At 38.5% G+C, this 17,400-nt stretch overlaps 1 protein-coding gene across 1 annotated transcript in view; it reads left to right on the top strand.

Annotated features, from left to right (window-relative positions):
* Nucleotides 1–2,505: 2,505 nt before the first annotated feature.
* The window catches only part of FRK (fyn related Src family tyrosine kinase), a 100,931-nt gene continuing 86,036 nt past the window's right edge, over nt 2,506–17,400 (top strand). The window contains exon 1 of the mRNA XM_003781604.3: nt 2,506–3,353. Within this exon, the coding sequence (XP_003781652.1) occupies nt 2,983–3,353 (371 nt within the window). The 5' untranslated portion in view covers nt 2,506–2,982. The remainder of the gene's footprint in view (nt 3,354–17,400) is intronic.

The following is a 17,400-nucleotide window of genomic DNA, read 5'->3' as shown; positions in this document are numbered from 1 at the left end:
CAGCAATAAGGTATGCAGCTCTTTTTCTAGGATGAGTTCATATATAGCACATTTTCCTTATTCATTCATTGGCTGATGAACACTTACATTGATTCCCTATGTGGTTAGTGTGAGTAGTGATACAATGAACACGGGTGTGCAGATCTCTCTCAGACATACTGATTTCAAATCCTCTGCATACATGCCCAGGAGTGGAATTGCCAGAAATCATTTCTAACACTCCCAGCTCAGTGCCTGGCACGTAGGAAGTCTTCAACACAAACAACTACTCTGACTAGTCCTCACATCGCATCAGTCACTGTTACTATCGTAAAAACTGCTCTATAAACGTTCATAAGCACCACTCATCTTGGTGAGCAAGACAAGACAGAGATAAGAACAAAGCAGAAGAAGGGAGGCCAGTTAGGAGGCTTCTGGAATAATCTAGAAAAGAATATTCTATTTTTTACCTAGTACACACACCAGCTGTCACTCAGAAGGAGTAAAAAAAAGTTCATGGAATAAATTAAAAGGAAGACTGAGCAGAGTTTAGTGATTGAGTAGCTGAAAGAATCCAGGTAGTTAGTAAAAGATGATGACAAGGCTTCAAGCCGGGGTGCCTGGAGAATTTGGGTCCTGGGGGCACAAGGACCCCCTTTCTTCCCTCACTCCTTGGCTCTGCTTTCTCAGGCCATCGCCCACCTGACGTCTTTGGAGGGCTGGCTGGTTTTTGGCATTTCATTCACTTGCTCAGTGACCGTGCCGTGAAGGTCTACTGCTCTGTCTTTTTCCAGAATGCCTTGTCATAACCATAGTAAAGCATATTTGAATTTAGAACCTTCAAATTTTTTGAAGTGTCAAAACCTACTTACAAATTGGGTGTGAATACGTCTCTCTGGTTGCATCCAAATCCTTTTTTCTTTTCCAGATCTGGCAGCTGCCTCAAGAAAGACTTTAGTATCTGTGGCTCTGTTTAAGGGCATTGATAGAATCCTACACTTTTATAATTAATATTATGCTTGTAACAAAATATTCTTTATGGTCCCTTGATATTGCATATTTTCTCTTTTGGGTACAATATGGGATTATATACACATGCTATTTTAGGTCCTATATCATTAAGAAACAAAACAACAACAATAAAACCTGGCTCAGCATATGGCTTTTCTATTCTTGCTGAATTGTGATATTTGCTCTGACTCTGAAAGACATTTAGAGAAACCGAGAGATGTGACATAAGATCTTGTTTTAGCCAAATGATCTGTTTACTGCTAGGGTCTGATTTTATCAAAAGGTAATAGCTGGTGGGGCTGAATGAAGCCTTAGTTGTCTAGTTTTCTTTCTTTTTTCTTTTATCTTGAGTTTGGTTATTCTGATTACTAAACATGCCTCGCAGTTAGACAAAGAACAAGAGTTTTTAAATTGTACTGGGGCTAGATTAGCCAGCTTCAAGGCTCTGACAACACCTTGAAAGATTATTTTTAAGAGAGAAACTTTTTAGATATGAATAGATGTCTTATCTAAAAACAAGTGACACATCATAAACAATTTTGCAAAGCTTTCTGCTAGTATGAATGGCTCAAACTCATTGCCAAGTTACTCTTGTGATCCAGGGCACATATTTGTGAGACAGCTGCCCTGAACTGGGGGAAGTAGACCAAAACCTACCGCCTGCCTGGGAGTGGCTGTTCTGATTTCAATCTCATTAGTTCCTGAGCACCTGCCAACAGGGTTAGTAAGAACTGGCATAGACCTGGGGTCAAAGTTTAACAGAGTCTCCATGGCAGCACACACAGCCTTTTCTCTACTCTTTTTTTTTTTCTCTATTGGTCACGTAGTATGTATGTGTGTGTGAGTGTATGTTTGAGAAATAGTACTTCACAGATGGAAAATTCAACGTCTGTGGGAATAGCAGCGTTCGGGTTCTCAGAGGTTTGGTCACCTGCTTTCTTACTTTTCCACACGGTGAATATACTTCGAGGTTTTTAAAATCTATTCCTTACAAACACGAACAGTGTAACCTAATCGCATATACCCTCAAATTAACCTGGCAAAAAAAATCAATGCAGAAAAAAAAAATCTATGTCTAGTAATGACAAAAGGGAGGGACTTGATGACTCTTTCCCAACTGCTGTGTCTGGCAACAAATACCTGACACTGTCTTCTTTATTGCTGTTAGTGGTGGCAAAACAATTCTACTCCTATGGGCGGGGGGATGTCTCTGCACTGAATGTCTGTGTTGAGGACAGAACAAGACAAAAAGGCACCTGGGCTAGCCTGTTTCTCCAGAATGAAATGTAAGGAATATGGATTTTGGCAGCTGCTTTAACAGTTTGGCTCCCTGGTAAGGGGGCTGGTCTACCTTGGGTGTGGGAGAAGGGCGGTGTAAGAGGACAGCAATCCTACTTAGATTACAGATGAAAAGAAACCAGGAAGTAAGGAGAAATTATTAGTCTGCACATAGCTCAGGATGTTAAAGCCAATAGCCTCAGCTGGTTGGTTATTCATTAGCAAAAAAGAAAGAGCCATTGGGCTCGGGTCTGGTCTAACCACGGGAACAGACGTGAAACGGGGAGGTAGCTCCCGGCGAAGGCGAGGCGTGGAGATTTCACCCGGAGTTAGTGTCTTTCTCTTGTTCACTTTTCCTTGGGAGGAAAGGCAAGATGGTACTTTTTTGTTCTCAGACGTCTGTCTAAATCAAACCCTGTTAATTGTATTTGATTTGTACTGTGGGATTCTACAGCAGACAAGAAGGAAAGGTACTTTCCCACCAAGCAGCTGCCAAGCTCCGGCTCGGTTTTGCTCTGGGACAGCAACTGTGGCAAGCCAGTGAGGCTGTCCAGGTGGGGCTGGCCGGACTGTTCCGAAGCAGGACTTTGCACACTCTCCAAAGTATGGTGAGTTGGTGCTGATTTCACCGTTACCTGGTGGAGGAAGAGAAGGTGGATTTGCAGAGACTCAGGGGACAGGGAGAAGCCTCGCTCATCTCCCCACCAAGGCACCATGGGCAACGTTTTTCTGAGGCTCTGGGCGTACCTGGAGCCCTGCGTCCCCTGCTCATCCCGGGAGGCCGACAAGCCAATGGTGATTGCGAATCCAGGGGCCCGAAGCTCCCCCGAAGCTCCTGGGGCGCAGGAGCCGGAGCCGGAGAGAAGTCCCAGGCGCTACTTTGTGGCTCTGTTTGACTACCAGGCTCGGACTGCAGAGGACCTGAGCTTCCGGGTTGGCGACAAATTGCAAGTCCTGGACGCTTCCCACGAGGGCTGGTGGTTTGCCCGGCACTTGGAAAAAAGGGCAGATGGCTCCAGCCAGCAGCTACAGGGCTATATTCCTTCTAACTATGTGGCTGAGGACAGGAGCCTACAGGCAGAGCCGTGAGTAGCACAAACCCACTCTTCCTTTCTCAACTCTCCTGAGGGCTGGGTGATGAGTTCTCCTTCCTACCTCACTGCGACCCTCTAGTTTCCAAAAAGCTGCCCAGAATGTACTAGCAAGTACTGGCATGAACCCACTAATTGAAACACACCTTCCCTGCTGTGTGGGTGTGAAACCGGCAGGTGACTGTTGCTGAAATGACTCCAGTGACAGCATGAACACCCACAGGCTCTGGGTGCGTTTTCAACACAGACAATGTATTTAATGGTCTATCTTTTCTTTGGCTGTAAAATAACTCATGCCTCACTTTAACAGCAGAACTGCATTTCATTTGCAGGTAAATCATAAAATTTCCCCAAACCATACTTTCAAGTCTAAAGTTCAGATTTTTTTTTAAACTTTTGAAGCTTTTAAGTGTAATATGTCAACTCTAGCCCTAACTCTAGCCCTGATCCCTTTTTATTCTCATAGGCACACACTGGGCCAACTCCCATAGAAGATACTAATTTCTCAGCGAACTAGATAGACACTGTTCTTTGACTTTCCAGATCCTAAGATACGCTGTCCAAATGACCCTACCTTTTGGTTTTTATTATGATCAGAATCTGGCCAGCTACAGACATTAAGTTTTAATAAGAAAAGTAATGACAACATTTCTCCAAAAGAAAAGATAAAGTCTTTACCTGGTATTTGAATGAAACCTATGAAATATTCAGTGGAATAAATCATCTATTTTGTCCACCATCCGTCCATCCATCCATCCATCCAAGTGGCAGGCAGAATAGTGGGTGTGGTGTTGGGAGAGGGGCAGACAGCTTCTGCTAGTGGTAGTTGAATATAAAGTGAATAAATCAGTTTTGAAAATGGATATTGGGGTTCCAGTGGGTAGGAAAATAAGTGGAAACTCTTATTAGATTTAATTTTGGTGATGTCTGGTTCCGATGAAACCCAAGACTAGGAATGTCTCTCAGGAAATAAACTTAGAATGGTTCCTTAGTAGAGGAACCATTAGGGGTTCACTCCTGTTCACATGTGTTTTCTTTTTTTTAATGTGAGCTGTACAATCCCTAGCCTAGGGGATAAAATAGTAAGGAAGAGTCACGGAACATTTTTGCTACGTTCCAAACTCATACATCACATAGGAATGGAAGTTTAATCATTTTTGAGATTCTTATCAACACCATTAAGTATTGGAAGGGTCTTAATTTACGCCTAAATAGAAATGAGTTGAAACTTACTTTTCATGAATGGCATTGATCAGTTTTCAAAAGAGAAAGTCACCTGTGTGAGCATTTGCTTTCTGTGTTAATCTACAGGCAATAATCTTATTCATTGAATGCTTACTTACGCATTTATGAGTTTTACTTCTGTATGATTTCTGTGTGATGTATGGCATTTTGCATGTTTTATACAAGGTGTCCCTGAAGTTCATGTGCAATTTAAAATAGCTTTATAATCGGAAATTGCCCATGAACTTTACGGACACTCTGAATTCAGTGTAACATAAGTACATTATTAGAATAAACACTATCATATTAATTTTTCATGTTCTGAATTCATGATTTACTAGTTTTAAATATATTAAATTCATTTAACTGTTTAGGGCCTCCATTTTTTTTTTTTTTTTTATCTGTAAGGTCTCTAGGATTGCGTAGACCTCTGGATTTCCTGATTATCTGGAAACTTATACATTTCAGATGTGTGGTTCAGCTCTAGTCATACCTGACAGAATTATAAAAGCTGAAGAGAGCAAGCCGACGGTACTGCCTTCTGGGTAAAAAGCTTGAGCACAGTGTCCCTATTAATTTGATTTTCTTTGTCTACAAACCCATAATAAAGCACCTAAAAGTATTTTTGATTCTCAGGGACTATTTGTAGCCAAGAGTGCTTTCCTCTTTGAAATGGTTCATAGCAGTGTTCCCACCGTCACTATAGTCCTGGGTCTCTGTAGTGAGCTTTCCCTGGGATCTTCACGTCACTGGGATAAAAACATGGTGACCACAAGATGCTGCTGTTCTGCTTGCTGGTCGGGGCAGGCTTCTTGTTTCCTTTTTAAGTGCACTCCCTGGCCTTCACCAGTGAACCCGTGCTACTTCTGAAGGTTCTTGGCTAAATTGCTTTAATACTTTTAGTACAAGTAGCTGTAGTTTCTAGAAGTCTACTCCATTTAAACTATAAATGATTTTAACCTAACCATTTATTGAGTGAGAGTGTCCAAGTGGCTCATAAGGTGCTTTAACACTTGAGGAATTATAGAAAAATAATGCCTTTATTTTTTTGGTTTGTTTTTAAAATAACTTCTTTTAAGATCTTTCCTTCACTGAATTTTTTCAAATTTATACTTCATTTTTCCTTATGAATACTACAAAGGTTAACATAGTTTATTTTATGATGAATTCAGTAAATAAAATTAAGAGAAGACTATTATTTATACTCACCTGTGGGTGATGAGTAGGCAATGGGAAACCAGTGAAAGTTAAATCAATTAACTGGTTAAACCATTTAATGCTTTTTTTTTTTTTTAGTATTCATCTGTTTATGTTTTTTTATCAGCCTGCATTAATAAAAAAGTGGCAAAAATACTTCTGGAATTATTAGTGCCAGGGAAAAATTAGTTACAAGTTTTAGTTTGGGGCTTATTTGGTTTTTTTTTGTAATTCTTGGAAGTGGAGATGTTGAAAAACAAACTATTGTTAAAAATAATCAATTTATTAATTGATTTTATTCTGCTTGGAAATGCTTTCCCTTTTCTGAATTCTTACATTAAGAGAGATATAAATAATAAACCAATTCCTAAATCTTTATTTTGTCTCTGCAAAGAATTATTTATCTTATCTTCAATTGAAATTTATTCTTAGATCTTTTTATAGAGGAGTGTTTCTCTTCAATATCTTCAACATAGAGTCCCTCAAAAACTTTATGTGTAGGTCTGACTACCCAAAACTTTCTTTAAATATTTTATTTAAGATTTAAACCTTTACAGTGTTTTTTTTTTTTTAATTTTTTATACTGTTTTAAAACAAAGTTCACTCAGAAAATAATGGCATGAGGCTGGGTGTGGTGGCTCAGGCCTATAATCCTGGCACTCTAGGAGGCCAAGGCATTGCCTGAGCTCAGGAGTTCGAGACCATCCTGAACTAAAGCAAGACCCTCTCTCTAAAAACAGCCGAGCATTGTGGTGTGGCAGGTGCCTGGAGTCCAGCTACTTGGGAGGCTGAGACAAGATCACTTGAGCCCAGGAGTTTGAGGTTGCTGTGAGCTATGATGACACAGCACTCTACCAAGGGTGACAAAGTGAGACTCTGTCTCAAAAAAAGAGAAAAGAATGACATGAAAATTACATAGAAATCTTGGAGCCAAGAGTAACGGCTTTAAATTCCTTTGCTGTTGTCCTAAAATTTCCAGTGTTGCATTATATTGATGAAAAGCAAAAAGATCAACAATGATATAATTTACATGCAGCATCATTCATCTGCAAAGAGTTTAAAAAGTTGTTTGCCTAATTTTTAATTGCGCCTTAGGTGTTATCCATGTGCTTTTATGTTAAATTGTACTAGGATCAGAGATGAGGTCAGTTCGCTCTTCTGGAGATGGGATTGGTATGAAGGGAGTGGGGCGGACGTGACTACATGAGCCAGCTGTGGAAGATTTCTGTTTTACCAACTTGACATACAGGCCACGGGAAGCAGTTAGGATAACTGATTTGACTCTCCTGTGTGTGAAAGTTTCTTAAGTTATGGTAAACTTCTCAAAGATAGTTAAGGTTCTATTAAGAAAAATCTGATCACTAGACTGATCTCTGAACTTTACTTTTTACTAAGCACCATATCTTCTTGTGTACGTTCTAACCTGAGAATCAGTTATGTTGTTCTGAGTCCATTCTGTGACCTGGTAATGCGAGGTGAATGACTCAGCAAAGATAGAGAAATTAGTGTTTGCTTTGCCGTACAGGTGATTTGGCTTTCTGCTAAGAAGAGTTTCTGCAATTGTGTGTGAAACCGTGAAGGCTACGAAGTTTCTTTCTGCCTCCTACATTTGAGGGTGTCATACCTTTGTGCAGAGGAGGGCTAGGGGAAACCCCCCGCCCCCATCCTGACCTACATCAGGGTCTTATTGGCACCTTAGCAAGAAAAGAAAGTTTTGAGTTTTGTGGAAAGCTTCTTCTTATCCTCCTGTTACCATGGAAAGGTGGATGACTTCTAGTTCCTTACCTATTCACCATTTCAAGGTCTGTTTTGAAAAAGAAAACAAGCAAGAATAAATATTTGTAACTTGTCATTTTGTTGGCAATTTATTCTTAAGGGATAAAATGAAATTTCTCTCCATCTGCTTAGGGCATATTTTCCTACTCATTGTGCTCTTTTTTAACCTATCAGACTAGAGTTCTTCTAAGATGGTCTCTAAGATCATTGCCATTGTCTGGCTTGAAGAAAGGAGCCTGGTGAAATAAACAGGTATATTCCTGGAAAGTTTCTTACATTACCATTTTAGAACTGAGTGAGGCTTTGCTATGTGGTGATTTGAATTTTGTTGAATTTAACAAAGGTCAAATACAAGTTGTGCCCAGTATTCTTAGTCATTTTCAACTTAGATATCAGTAGATTTCTTTCTTAGTTGGGATAAGAAGCCAGCTTTTGAATCTTAACTTAGTTAAAGATAGAGAAAATTGTGGTTTAAAAATTAAAATTACTATTAATAAATAAGTCATTGTAATATTCCTAACCCAATCTGATATAATAGATTTTATCTACTTTGAGAAGTTTAATTCACTGGAAAACTACCTGTGTGTAATCAGTCCCACAATTGTTCTTTATCCAGACAATTTATTTCTTGCCTTTTGTTTGACTTTTCAAGGAGGACTGCATGCCCCTGTCAAAATGAATCTAATGCATTCCTGGTTTCTCTCCTCTCAGGCAAAGTGTACTTAAATATTATAGTTTTGGAAACTAAGTAAAAAGAGGTCTACACATTTACAGTGTAAAATACATTGTAAATATGCATTTGGTTGTCTATTAAATCAAATGTTTTGGATGAAATCAGTTATAAATTTTAGCACACATAATTGAAATCTATCAAAAGCATATTTAGATACCATGAGATTAATTAGTTAATAAATGGCTGCATTACCTTTAGAATTGTGATATATTCTACTCTCCTCATCTTTTGAGTTTTCATTATATGCTGTTTACCATAATGCAAAATAACAATGTGGCAAAATGAGGTCTGACAGTTAAGTTCGTGAACTCATCCCAGGAAAAGTGCTATATACCTCATTACTGAATATCTCTATGGTCACCTTCGAAGTACCCTCTCCTTGGGAAACTGTATACCAAGGCCAGCACCTGGTATATCCTTCAAAGAAATTTTCACACTCTTTGTTTGGAATAGCCATCAGAGCTGTCCTTGCATGAAGGTCTGACCACTAAGTTTGTGAACTCATCCTAAAAAAAGTGCTCTGAAGGCTGGATTAGGCGCTGACATTGGTGCATAGCTTCCCAAGGGGAGCACGTCAAAGGTGACTGTAGTGATATTAGCAATGAGGTATGTAGCACTTTTTCTAGGAAGAGTTTGTGAACTTGTCAGACCACCTATGACAATAATTAGTTTATCAAAAACTTTCATCCTGGCTCGGCACCTATAGCTCAACCGGCTAAGGCGCCAGCCACATACACCTAAAGTGGCGGGTTCAAATCCCCAGCCCGGACCTGCCAAACAACAATGACGGCTGCAACCAAAAAATAGCCGGGTGTTGTGGTGGGCGCCTGTGGTCCCAGCTACTTGGGAGGCAGAGGCAGGAGACTCACTTGAGCCCAGGAGTTGGAGGTTGCTGTGAGCTGTAATGCCACGGCATTCTACCCAGGGGGGCAGCTTGAGGCTCTGTCTCAAAACAAACAAACAAACAAACAAAAAAACAAAAAAACCCCACTTTCATCCTATGTTTATCATTCTACAATTTTTTTCATGTTAGTGTAACTATACCATCTTTATGTTACTGTAACTATTTTTATCTCAATTTATTTCATTTCATTTTTTTTTTTTTGAGATAGAGTCTCATTGTGTCACCTGCAGTAGAGTGCTATAGCATCACAGCTCACAGCAACCTCAAACTCTTGGGCTGAAGCGATTCTCTTGCCTCAGCTCCCTGCCACAAGTAGCTTGGACTACAGGCGCCCGCTACAATGCCTGGCTCTTTTTTGGTTATAATTGTCTTATTGTCTGGTAAGCTGGGGCTGGGTTCAAACCCACCAACTCCAGTGTATGTGGCTGGCACCTTTGCCACTGAGCTATAGGCGCAAAGCCTATCTCAATTCATGATATAATAAAATTTATATAGTTTTTTGCCATTTTAAGATTAACTACTCAGTTAAAATAAATTTTATAAGAATAATAGCAAAGTCATAAAAGTGAGGAAAACTGATTCAACCAAACTACAAAGAAATAACTGTTGAAGTTTAACTAATAGCAGTTTGAAATAGTTAATGAATAGCAGTAAAGCTTGATTATATGCATCTCAAAATACCTTTGAGAGAAAATGAAGTGATAGTATCATGATAATGAGCCAGGAGTCATCCTTTCTAGGAAAAGTAACAAAACTGATAATATTTTAAAAGTTTCATTTGCAGTATGTCATTCAGAACCATTCTCTCTTTAGAAAAAGTATTGATTTTTTTTTTCAGGTTTTCAACACATTGCAATGGGAAAATATTTTATGCGAGTGAAATAAATCATAAAGTACTAAGCTTCAGGCTAAAGTTTAGAACGTAAATTCCAACTTGATCAAATTCATTGTTTTGGAAGAAAAAAAGTTCCACTGGGTTCAAATTGATTTCCTTTTGTTTACGTGAATTCATTTAGATGCTTGGTTTGTCTCTGTGGATACATCCTAGGGTTGTTTTTTTTATGAATAAAAGTCAGGCCTCTCATCAAACTGACACCGTCAAAGTAGACACAACCTTCAAAACAGTACTGTAGGATGAACTTTAGGCAGCAGCTACTCTCTACGTGCACTTTATTGGTCTTGGGGTTCTCGAGGCAAGAAGCACAAAGCTCTGCCTCAGTTAACTCTGGTTGTCAGTGCAGAAAACTCCCGTCAGATTTTCCAAGTACCAATACCACGGTGAGAATCTATATGGCAAATACTGATCAGAGCAATAACTGGATTCCTCTAGTGAATATTTCAACCAGGTCCAAACATGAGTGGAATGGAGTTTCCTGGAAGTTTTCTGCTGGTCCCCCTTTTGACCTAGCCTGTGATAATGCTTAAGGACACAGGCTATGGGCTCAGATGATCTGGTTTGGAATCTGGCTTCATTATGACTTAGCTGGATGACCCTGAGAGAATTATTTGACTCCTCTGCCCCAGTTTCTCCTCTGTAAAATAGGAATAATCATGACACCGATCATAGGCTTGTTATGTAACATCAGTGAGACTCTGGGCAGAAAGGAAGCCCCGTAGAGAATCTGACATTTAGTAAGGGTAATAAATATTATGTTTTATTTAGTTGGCAGCTCCTTTTTTACTTCCGTCTCAAAGGATCATGCTTTGTATACCCTCACTGTAGTCTGAGCTCCCAGTAGTCTTTCCCTCTACCAGGTGTGATGCACACAGAGCATTTTTTCAGTCTTCCTTTTTTTTTTTTTTGGTAGAGACAGAGTCTCACTTTATCGCTCTCGGTAGAGTGCTGTGGCATCACACAGCTCACAGCAACCTCCAACTCCTGGGCTTAGGCGATTCTTTTGCCTCAGCCTCCCGAGTAGTTTTTCAGTCCTTAATAGTTCCCGAATCTCCATCACCCGTGCGTTGGTCTTCAGCTGGGCTGTTCCCTCTGCCTGCAACCCTCTCCTTCCTCTTCTTTTCTTGACCGGCTCCAACTCATCCTTCACATCTCACCTTCTTTGTTCCTCCTCCAGTACTTTCCTGACATTCTAGACTATATTCAGTGTTTCTGCTCCTTTAGCGTCCTTTATCAGTACTGCTAATTTATTTTCTGCAAGAATATAAGCTCTGGATAAAGTGATTGCAAGGGGAGCCATTGCTAGCCCTGCGCTTTGTGTGATACCTATGTGTAATCAGCACTGGCTGGGCAAATGAATAATTAAATGAATGATTACTTATCCACAGATTGGGGTTTTTTTAAAGGGCAGTTGACAGAACCCCCTCTTTTCCTAAACTGTTCCTCTCTGAGTTGCTTTATTACCTACCAGGAAAATCTACATTAAATGCATAAGCCATTTTCTTCACTGAATTGTTCATGCCTTAATTTTTGGTTTGACTCAAAGTTATTTAAACATACTTTCCATGCTCCCCAAAATTAGTTGCTCTAGTCCTTGTCTGGGGAGAAAATGCTGAAGGGTCATAGACTGATTAAAATATTCATTGTAATGTAGAGTGAGCCAGGAACAGATTGTAAATATCATTGAAACGAAACCGAAAAATCACATCTATTAAATTACACCATGGTTAAATTCAAAGTAGAGATATTAACAGGCAGAGCTTTTAAATGTATAGCAAACCAAAACCTAATTTACAAAATTAATGTTGTGGGACCAGACTTGTAATGTTCAACCTACGTAATTTCTAATTACTATGTATATGAAATATGAAAGATTTTTCAGCTTATATGTACTGAAAGTTTGCCTCTTTTATTGAATATTAATAGATTTTCACTGTTACAGTCTAAAATATTACCAAAGATAATTACATCTCCCTTTTACTGGTTTTCTTACTAATTAACTACTAATTTCTTTACAGTATTCTCTGACTCCCATTTTTAATGTGGATTCTTAGCACTGAAAGGATTGGACCAGTTTCTTTAGGGAAGGTAGTTATGCAGATTAATAGCAACCTTAATGGTATTTTAAGACTTCTTACAGCGATTTCCTCCAAGCCTGCAACTTTAGTCTTAGTTTATGTGGCTGTTTCCTTGAAGATTAATGTAACAGAAGAATTTTGCTAAAATGCATAGATGCAAATGGAGATCATGGGATCTCTGTTACCCACCATATTGCTTATTTGGCTAAATTCAGATACTGTTTCATATGTAAACTATCCCTTGTGTAATATTTGCCACAATGTCAGTTTTTTAAACAAAATTTTTGAGTTGAATGTTTTTCTATTTAATAATGGAGTCAATTTATATGTCAAATACTTTAATGTTTTTGTTTATTATTTTTTATATGACATTTTATAGCACCTTTAAATTCATACTAAATTTGGAATCAAACATTTAACAAAATGGTTTCTTCATCTTTTTCAAGGTAAAATGAAAATGCAGTTCAAGAAGTGTACATGTGAATAGGAACTTTTGAACTTTATACTAGAGCTCTAATTTGAAATGCATTTAGGATTATATAACAGTAATAAATATTTTCATTAGCAAAAATGTTGCATACCACACTGGCAGCACGGTTTGGAAGAATTGGAGAAATCCCACAGGTGCCTTTGAACGGTCAATATTGTTGATGGATTTGACCATCACAGCTCCTATTGTGATGCTGCTATTCTGATCGCATACATATCTTTTTGCCACTCTGAATATTAATTGATTATGACATACCAAGACACCATCCCACAAGCTCCAGCATTATGCTATCTGCAAAGTCACTGCCAGAGAAGCATTTCTGGATAGAGGATTCAGGACACTTTCTCTAATGCCTTTTCACCATCTCTTGTCATTGAAGAAAACAGTTTCTATGGGATACAGATATCCATTCAACAAACGTTTTGTTCATATTTGCTCTGTTAAATGCCCTGTTTTTGCATACTGGGAGATATAAAAATTAATGAGAGTGATCTTCTCTAGAGAATCTTATAATCTCAGAAAGAGTACAAGAATGTTATGACAATGCCCTTTAGCAAAAGCTCCCTAGAAATATATCTGTAGTGGTTTGTTACTAATCACAAAGAGGGAGACCACACGCCATGGAGAAGAGTAGAGCATCAGAACATCTCAGTAAGAAAGTGTTAGAAAGGTCTCCTTATTAGATTGGGGGGAAGTTTAAGAGTGCAGGGCATTGCTCTGGATGGGATGCTGTCAGGAAGTGGGAGTGTTTTATGTTTAATTGGGTATTTTAGTAAATCTTGCTGAGATGGAGGGAAGACTAGTTCAAGGCTAAAGTTGTAATTGGTGAAGAAACATTAGTCACTCAGGTTAGCCAAGATGCATGAATGTTTGGTCATTTTTGAGGTTGGACAACATTTGTGTTTTTGTGGGTATTCAGATATGATTACGGAGTGGTGATGTTTTTGTCTTGATCCATCACGGTCACAGAGTGGCCTTGTCTGATGTTAATGTTCTGTGAGATTGTTTATGTTCAACAGACGACACTGGGCCCTGCCATAATGCTGGGCCAGGCTTGGGAAACTAGAATTGATTTTCAGTTTCTCAGTTTGCATAGACAGATGTTCATAAATACAGTGAGACAAGATGGGGTGGGGAACATTTTCATGTTGGAAGGCTTCATTAATTTACCTGTAATCAAATAGGGCTGCATTCAATAAACCTCAAGTAGATACACTTAAAAATGCACATTATTTTGTAAAAATATGACTACTGTGTACTTAATGATTTAGAAAAATTAAAACTGTTCATTTTAAAGTTAACTAACCTTTTGATGACTATTATGATATCTGCTTTTTGTTGCAAAGCAGTTAAATATTTGGTTGCAATGTGGAGGTTCACAGTTTCAGTTGATCTTCTAAGGGGGTGTCAGTTATTTGTGACCTTAAGGGTGTCTTGATTTAGGTTAGGTGGGAGAATGTAGATTCACAGCAATAAGAAAGAGGTTGAAGGGCGGCAACTGTGGCTCAAAATAGTAGGGCGCTGGCCCTATATGCTGGAGCTGGAGGTAGTGGGTTCAAAGCCAGCCCTGGCCAAAAACTGCAAAAAAAAAAAAAAGAAAAGAAAGAAAAAAGGAAAAGAAAGAGGTTGAAAAGCAAGAAAGCATTTTGTGGGCATGTCGCCAAAGATTTGGGGATTCCTACTACATTTTTCCATTTTTCAGACAGCTCTTTGCTGCAAAGAATGACTTTACAAGTCATCACTGAGCTCTCAATCAATTCCATTGGCGGTTCCTTAGGTGCCGTGGTGATACCAAGGAGGTGAGGCTAAAATGCAAATTTGAGTGTGATGTCATGATTTTCAAAGTCAGTGAACCTTTCGTTGTATTCTCTGATTAATAGTTCTGTAGCAGTGGGGGATTCTTCAAATGATTCACATATATCATTCTCTTTATCAGTGATCTTTGCTGACTGGGGAAAGTGCACATCTGAAATTTCCTTTTGAAGAAGTGTTTTGAAAAAAAGATAGCTCTGTTGAAATGCTTGGATTTTGACCATACAGCATATGTAGACTTAGTTTTTCCTTGCAAAGAAATATTCAAGGCATTTTTGGTTTGACATGATATTACACAAAAATGCCGTATTCCTATGGAGATCTTCTTTCAATAATTCACATTGCTGATTCTGTTCTTCATAAAATTTAACTATCTGTTCTTACAGAGATAAAATACCTTGTCTCTGTGACCGCCAATGCACTTTGGAATGATATGGTAAATCCACTCAGAATACCTAATTGTTTAACGTTAGCATGTTATGAAACTGGTGATACCAGATTGCATTTGCACAAATATAAGTTAACAATACTTATAACTTGTCTCAACGTGTCACTTAAGTTAAAATATTATCTTTAAGACAGAGATTTTGCTGATGCAAAATACAATGAAAAGAAATGAGAGCATCTGGTTCTGTTAATTTTTTTTTATCTGTACAATAAACCCTTCATATTTGCCTGTCATCTATATATACACTCTGAATTTACCACAATTCAGTCCAACTTCACGACATTTATCTTCAAAGTTCCCCGTGTTCTATTGGCAAGAGTGTCCAAAACTAGTAACACTTCCTAGCAACAAAAACCTGTTATGACCCAAGTCAGTAGTTATCAGTTGACTTATCCCAAGTAATTGAATAATAGCTATTTTCCTTTGAAAGTATTGTATGAACTTGTTCAGTTAAGTTGAAGACTAGTTCATGCTGCTGATCGCTGATGGTTCTCCTTGTAAAAGTTACCTGTACTTTTAAATATTTTCAGGGTCTAAGCATCTTTCACTGTTGACAATGCATTCTTTCACTTTTGTTACTTCACTGAATGGCTTCTCTTTCTTCCCAAGTAAATAAGCTACTTCGATAGTGTTATTTCCAGGTCTTATTGCTGCTTGAAAGAATTGCCTTTGCTTTTCATCTTTTCATTTCTGAAATACAACCTGTGACATCTCTCCATCTAATTTAAATTATTTGTGGTCCTTCTGAGTGTTGCAATGTTGATGAGAATTGAATTTCTGTCATGTTCATATTGCAGTATCAAAAAACAAGCAAGTCATCTTATCTGTAGCAGAAACAACATAATATTGCAATTCCCAATCCTCATTAAAAAAATCTGTTTTCCTGATGGCCCATTATCCTAGCACTTTGGGAAGCTGAGGTGGGTGGATTGCTTGAACTCATGAGCTCAAGCTCAGCCTGTGCAAGAGTGAGACCCTGTTTTTACTACAAATAGAAAAATTAGCTGGGTTTTGTGACAGGTACATATAGTCCACACTCACAGGAAGCTGACACAAGAAGATTGCCTGATTCCAGGAGATTGAGTTTGCTGTGAGCTGTGATGACATCATGGCACTCTACCTAGGGGAATAGAGTGAGACTCTGTCCCCCCAACCCCAATACCTTTTCTTCCTTCAGTGTTCTCTTGGTCTTCTTTGACTTGATGGACTATTAAGCAGACAGGATTAAAAAATACTGGTTATCTGTGCAACTTTTCACAAATTCCCCTTCAAATAGAAACACTGTTGTCAAAAGCCAATAAGAGACTGGTCTACTCAACCCCCATCAGCTCTCACCAACCAGGCTCATACAGGAGTGTGGCAGTTGGAGGGGGGAAATTAGAATTAAATCATGGGCAAAGCAGTGGTCAGTTTAGCCCTTATGACTTATTCATGTTTAATTGTGCTCGTCAATCTGGGAGGATTATTTTCTGAAATTTATTTTATTATTTGGTATTTTAAATATGTTCGCTTTAAAAATAAAAATTAAAAAGCAAACAAAATTGTTTTAGTAAAAATAAAAAGATTTGTTCTGTAACATTCGGATTCAGTCATAGGGCTGGACTTAAGGACTTACAGGACCACATGTGGCCTTAATGCCACAGGTTTCCCATCCCTGCTGTCACAGTAGAATAAACTTTCGTGTAGTGTACGCTTAACAAAAATTGCTTAATGCATGAATGAATGGATGAATTGGGGCAGCATTAGAAGAGATCAATTCTGATTTGGGAGAAATCATACCTTTCTTTCAGGGTTCAGCTCATATGACTTTTTTCTTAGAAGCTTTTTCTAATCTTCTAGGAAAGAATTCTTAATTTATTCTTCCTATGGTTTTGTATTTATTGTTAGTGGAGCAATAGTAATAACTGACATTTATTGAGAGTTTCCTATTGTGTTACCTGCCACATGATTAACTTCACTTGCTTTGTCTTGTACCTTAAGACAACGCTATGAAGTAGATGGTGTTATTATCCCTGTTTGCAGATAAGGGGACTGCAGAAAAGAGTTTAAGTGAACTGCTTAAGTCTACACAGCTGATAAATGCTAGAACTGAGATATCTGCCTCCAGCCTCCTTCCAGAGCCTGTTCTTTGGTTATATAACAGCTAGCTGCAAAACTATTGTCTTTCTTATGAGATTGTAAAGTCTGTGAGTGCTTAACAAACTATGCAAGACGTGTTCCAACCTGTCTTTCCAGATAGATTTCTCACCGATACTTTCCATGAATACTTCCAGTAAACCCTGAGATGTACCATTCCTTGAATATACTTTTATGTTTTTCTACATATTATTCAACAACTTGTACTGAAGTGTCCCATCTCCTTAGGCTTTTAGAAATTTGACTCAGTAAGCATTACGTCCTTCATGTTCACATGGATGGAGCTGGAAAATGTTCTTCTTAGCAAAGTATCACAGGAATGGAAGAAAAAGTATCCAATGTACACAC

Source organism: Otolemur garnettii, unplaced genomic scaffold, assembly GCF_000181295.1.
Source record: "Otolemur garnettii isolate 467f Iridium unplaced genomic scaffold, OtoGar3 scaffold00002, whole genome shotgun sequence".
Taxonomy (NCBI): domain Eukaryota; kingdom Metazoa; phylum Chordata; class Mammalia; order Primates; family Galagidae; genus Otolemur; species Otolemur garnettii.
Note: the sequence above shows the minus strand (reverse complement) of the source record. Positions and strands in the feature narration are given on the sequence as shown.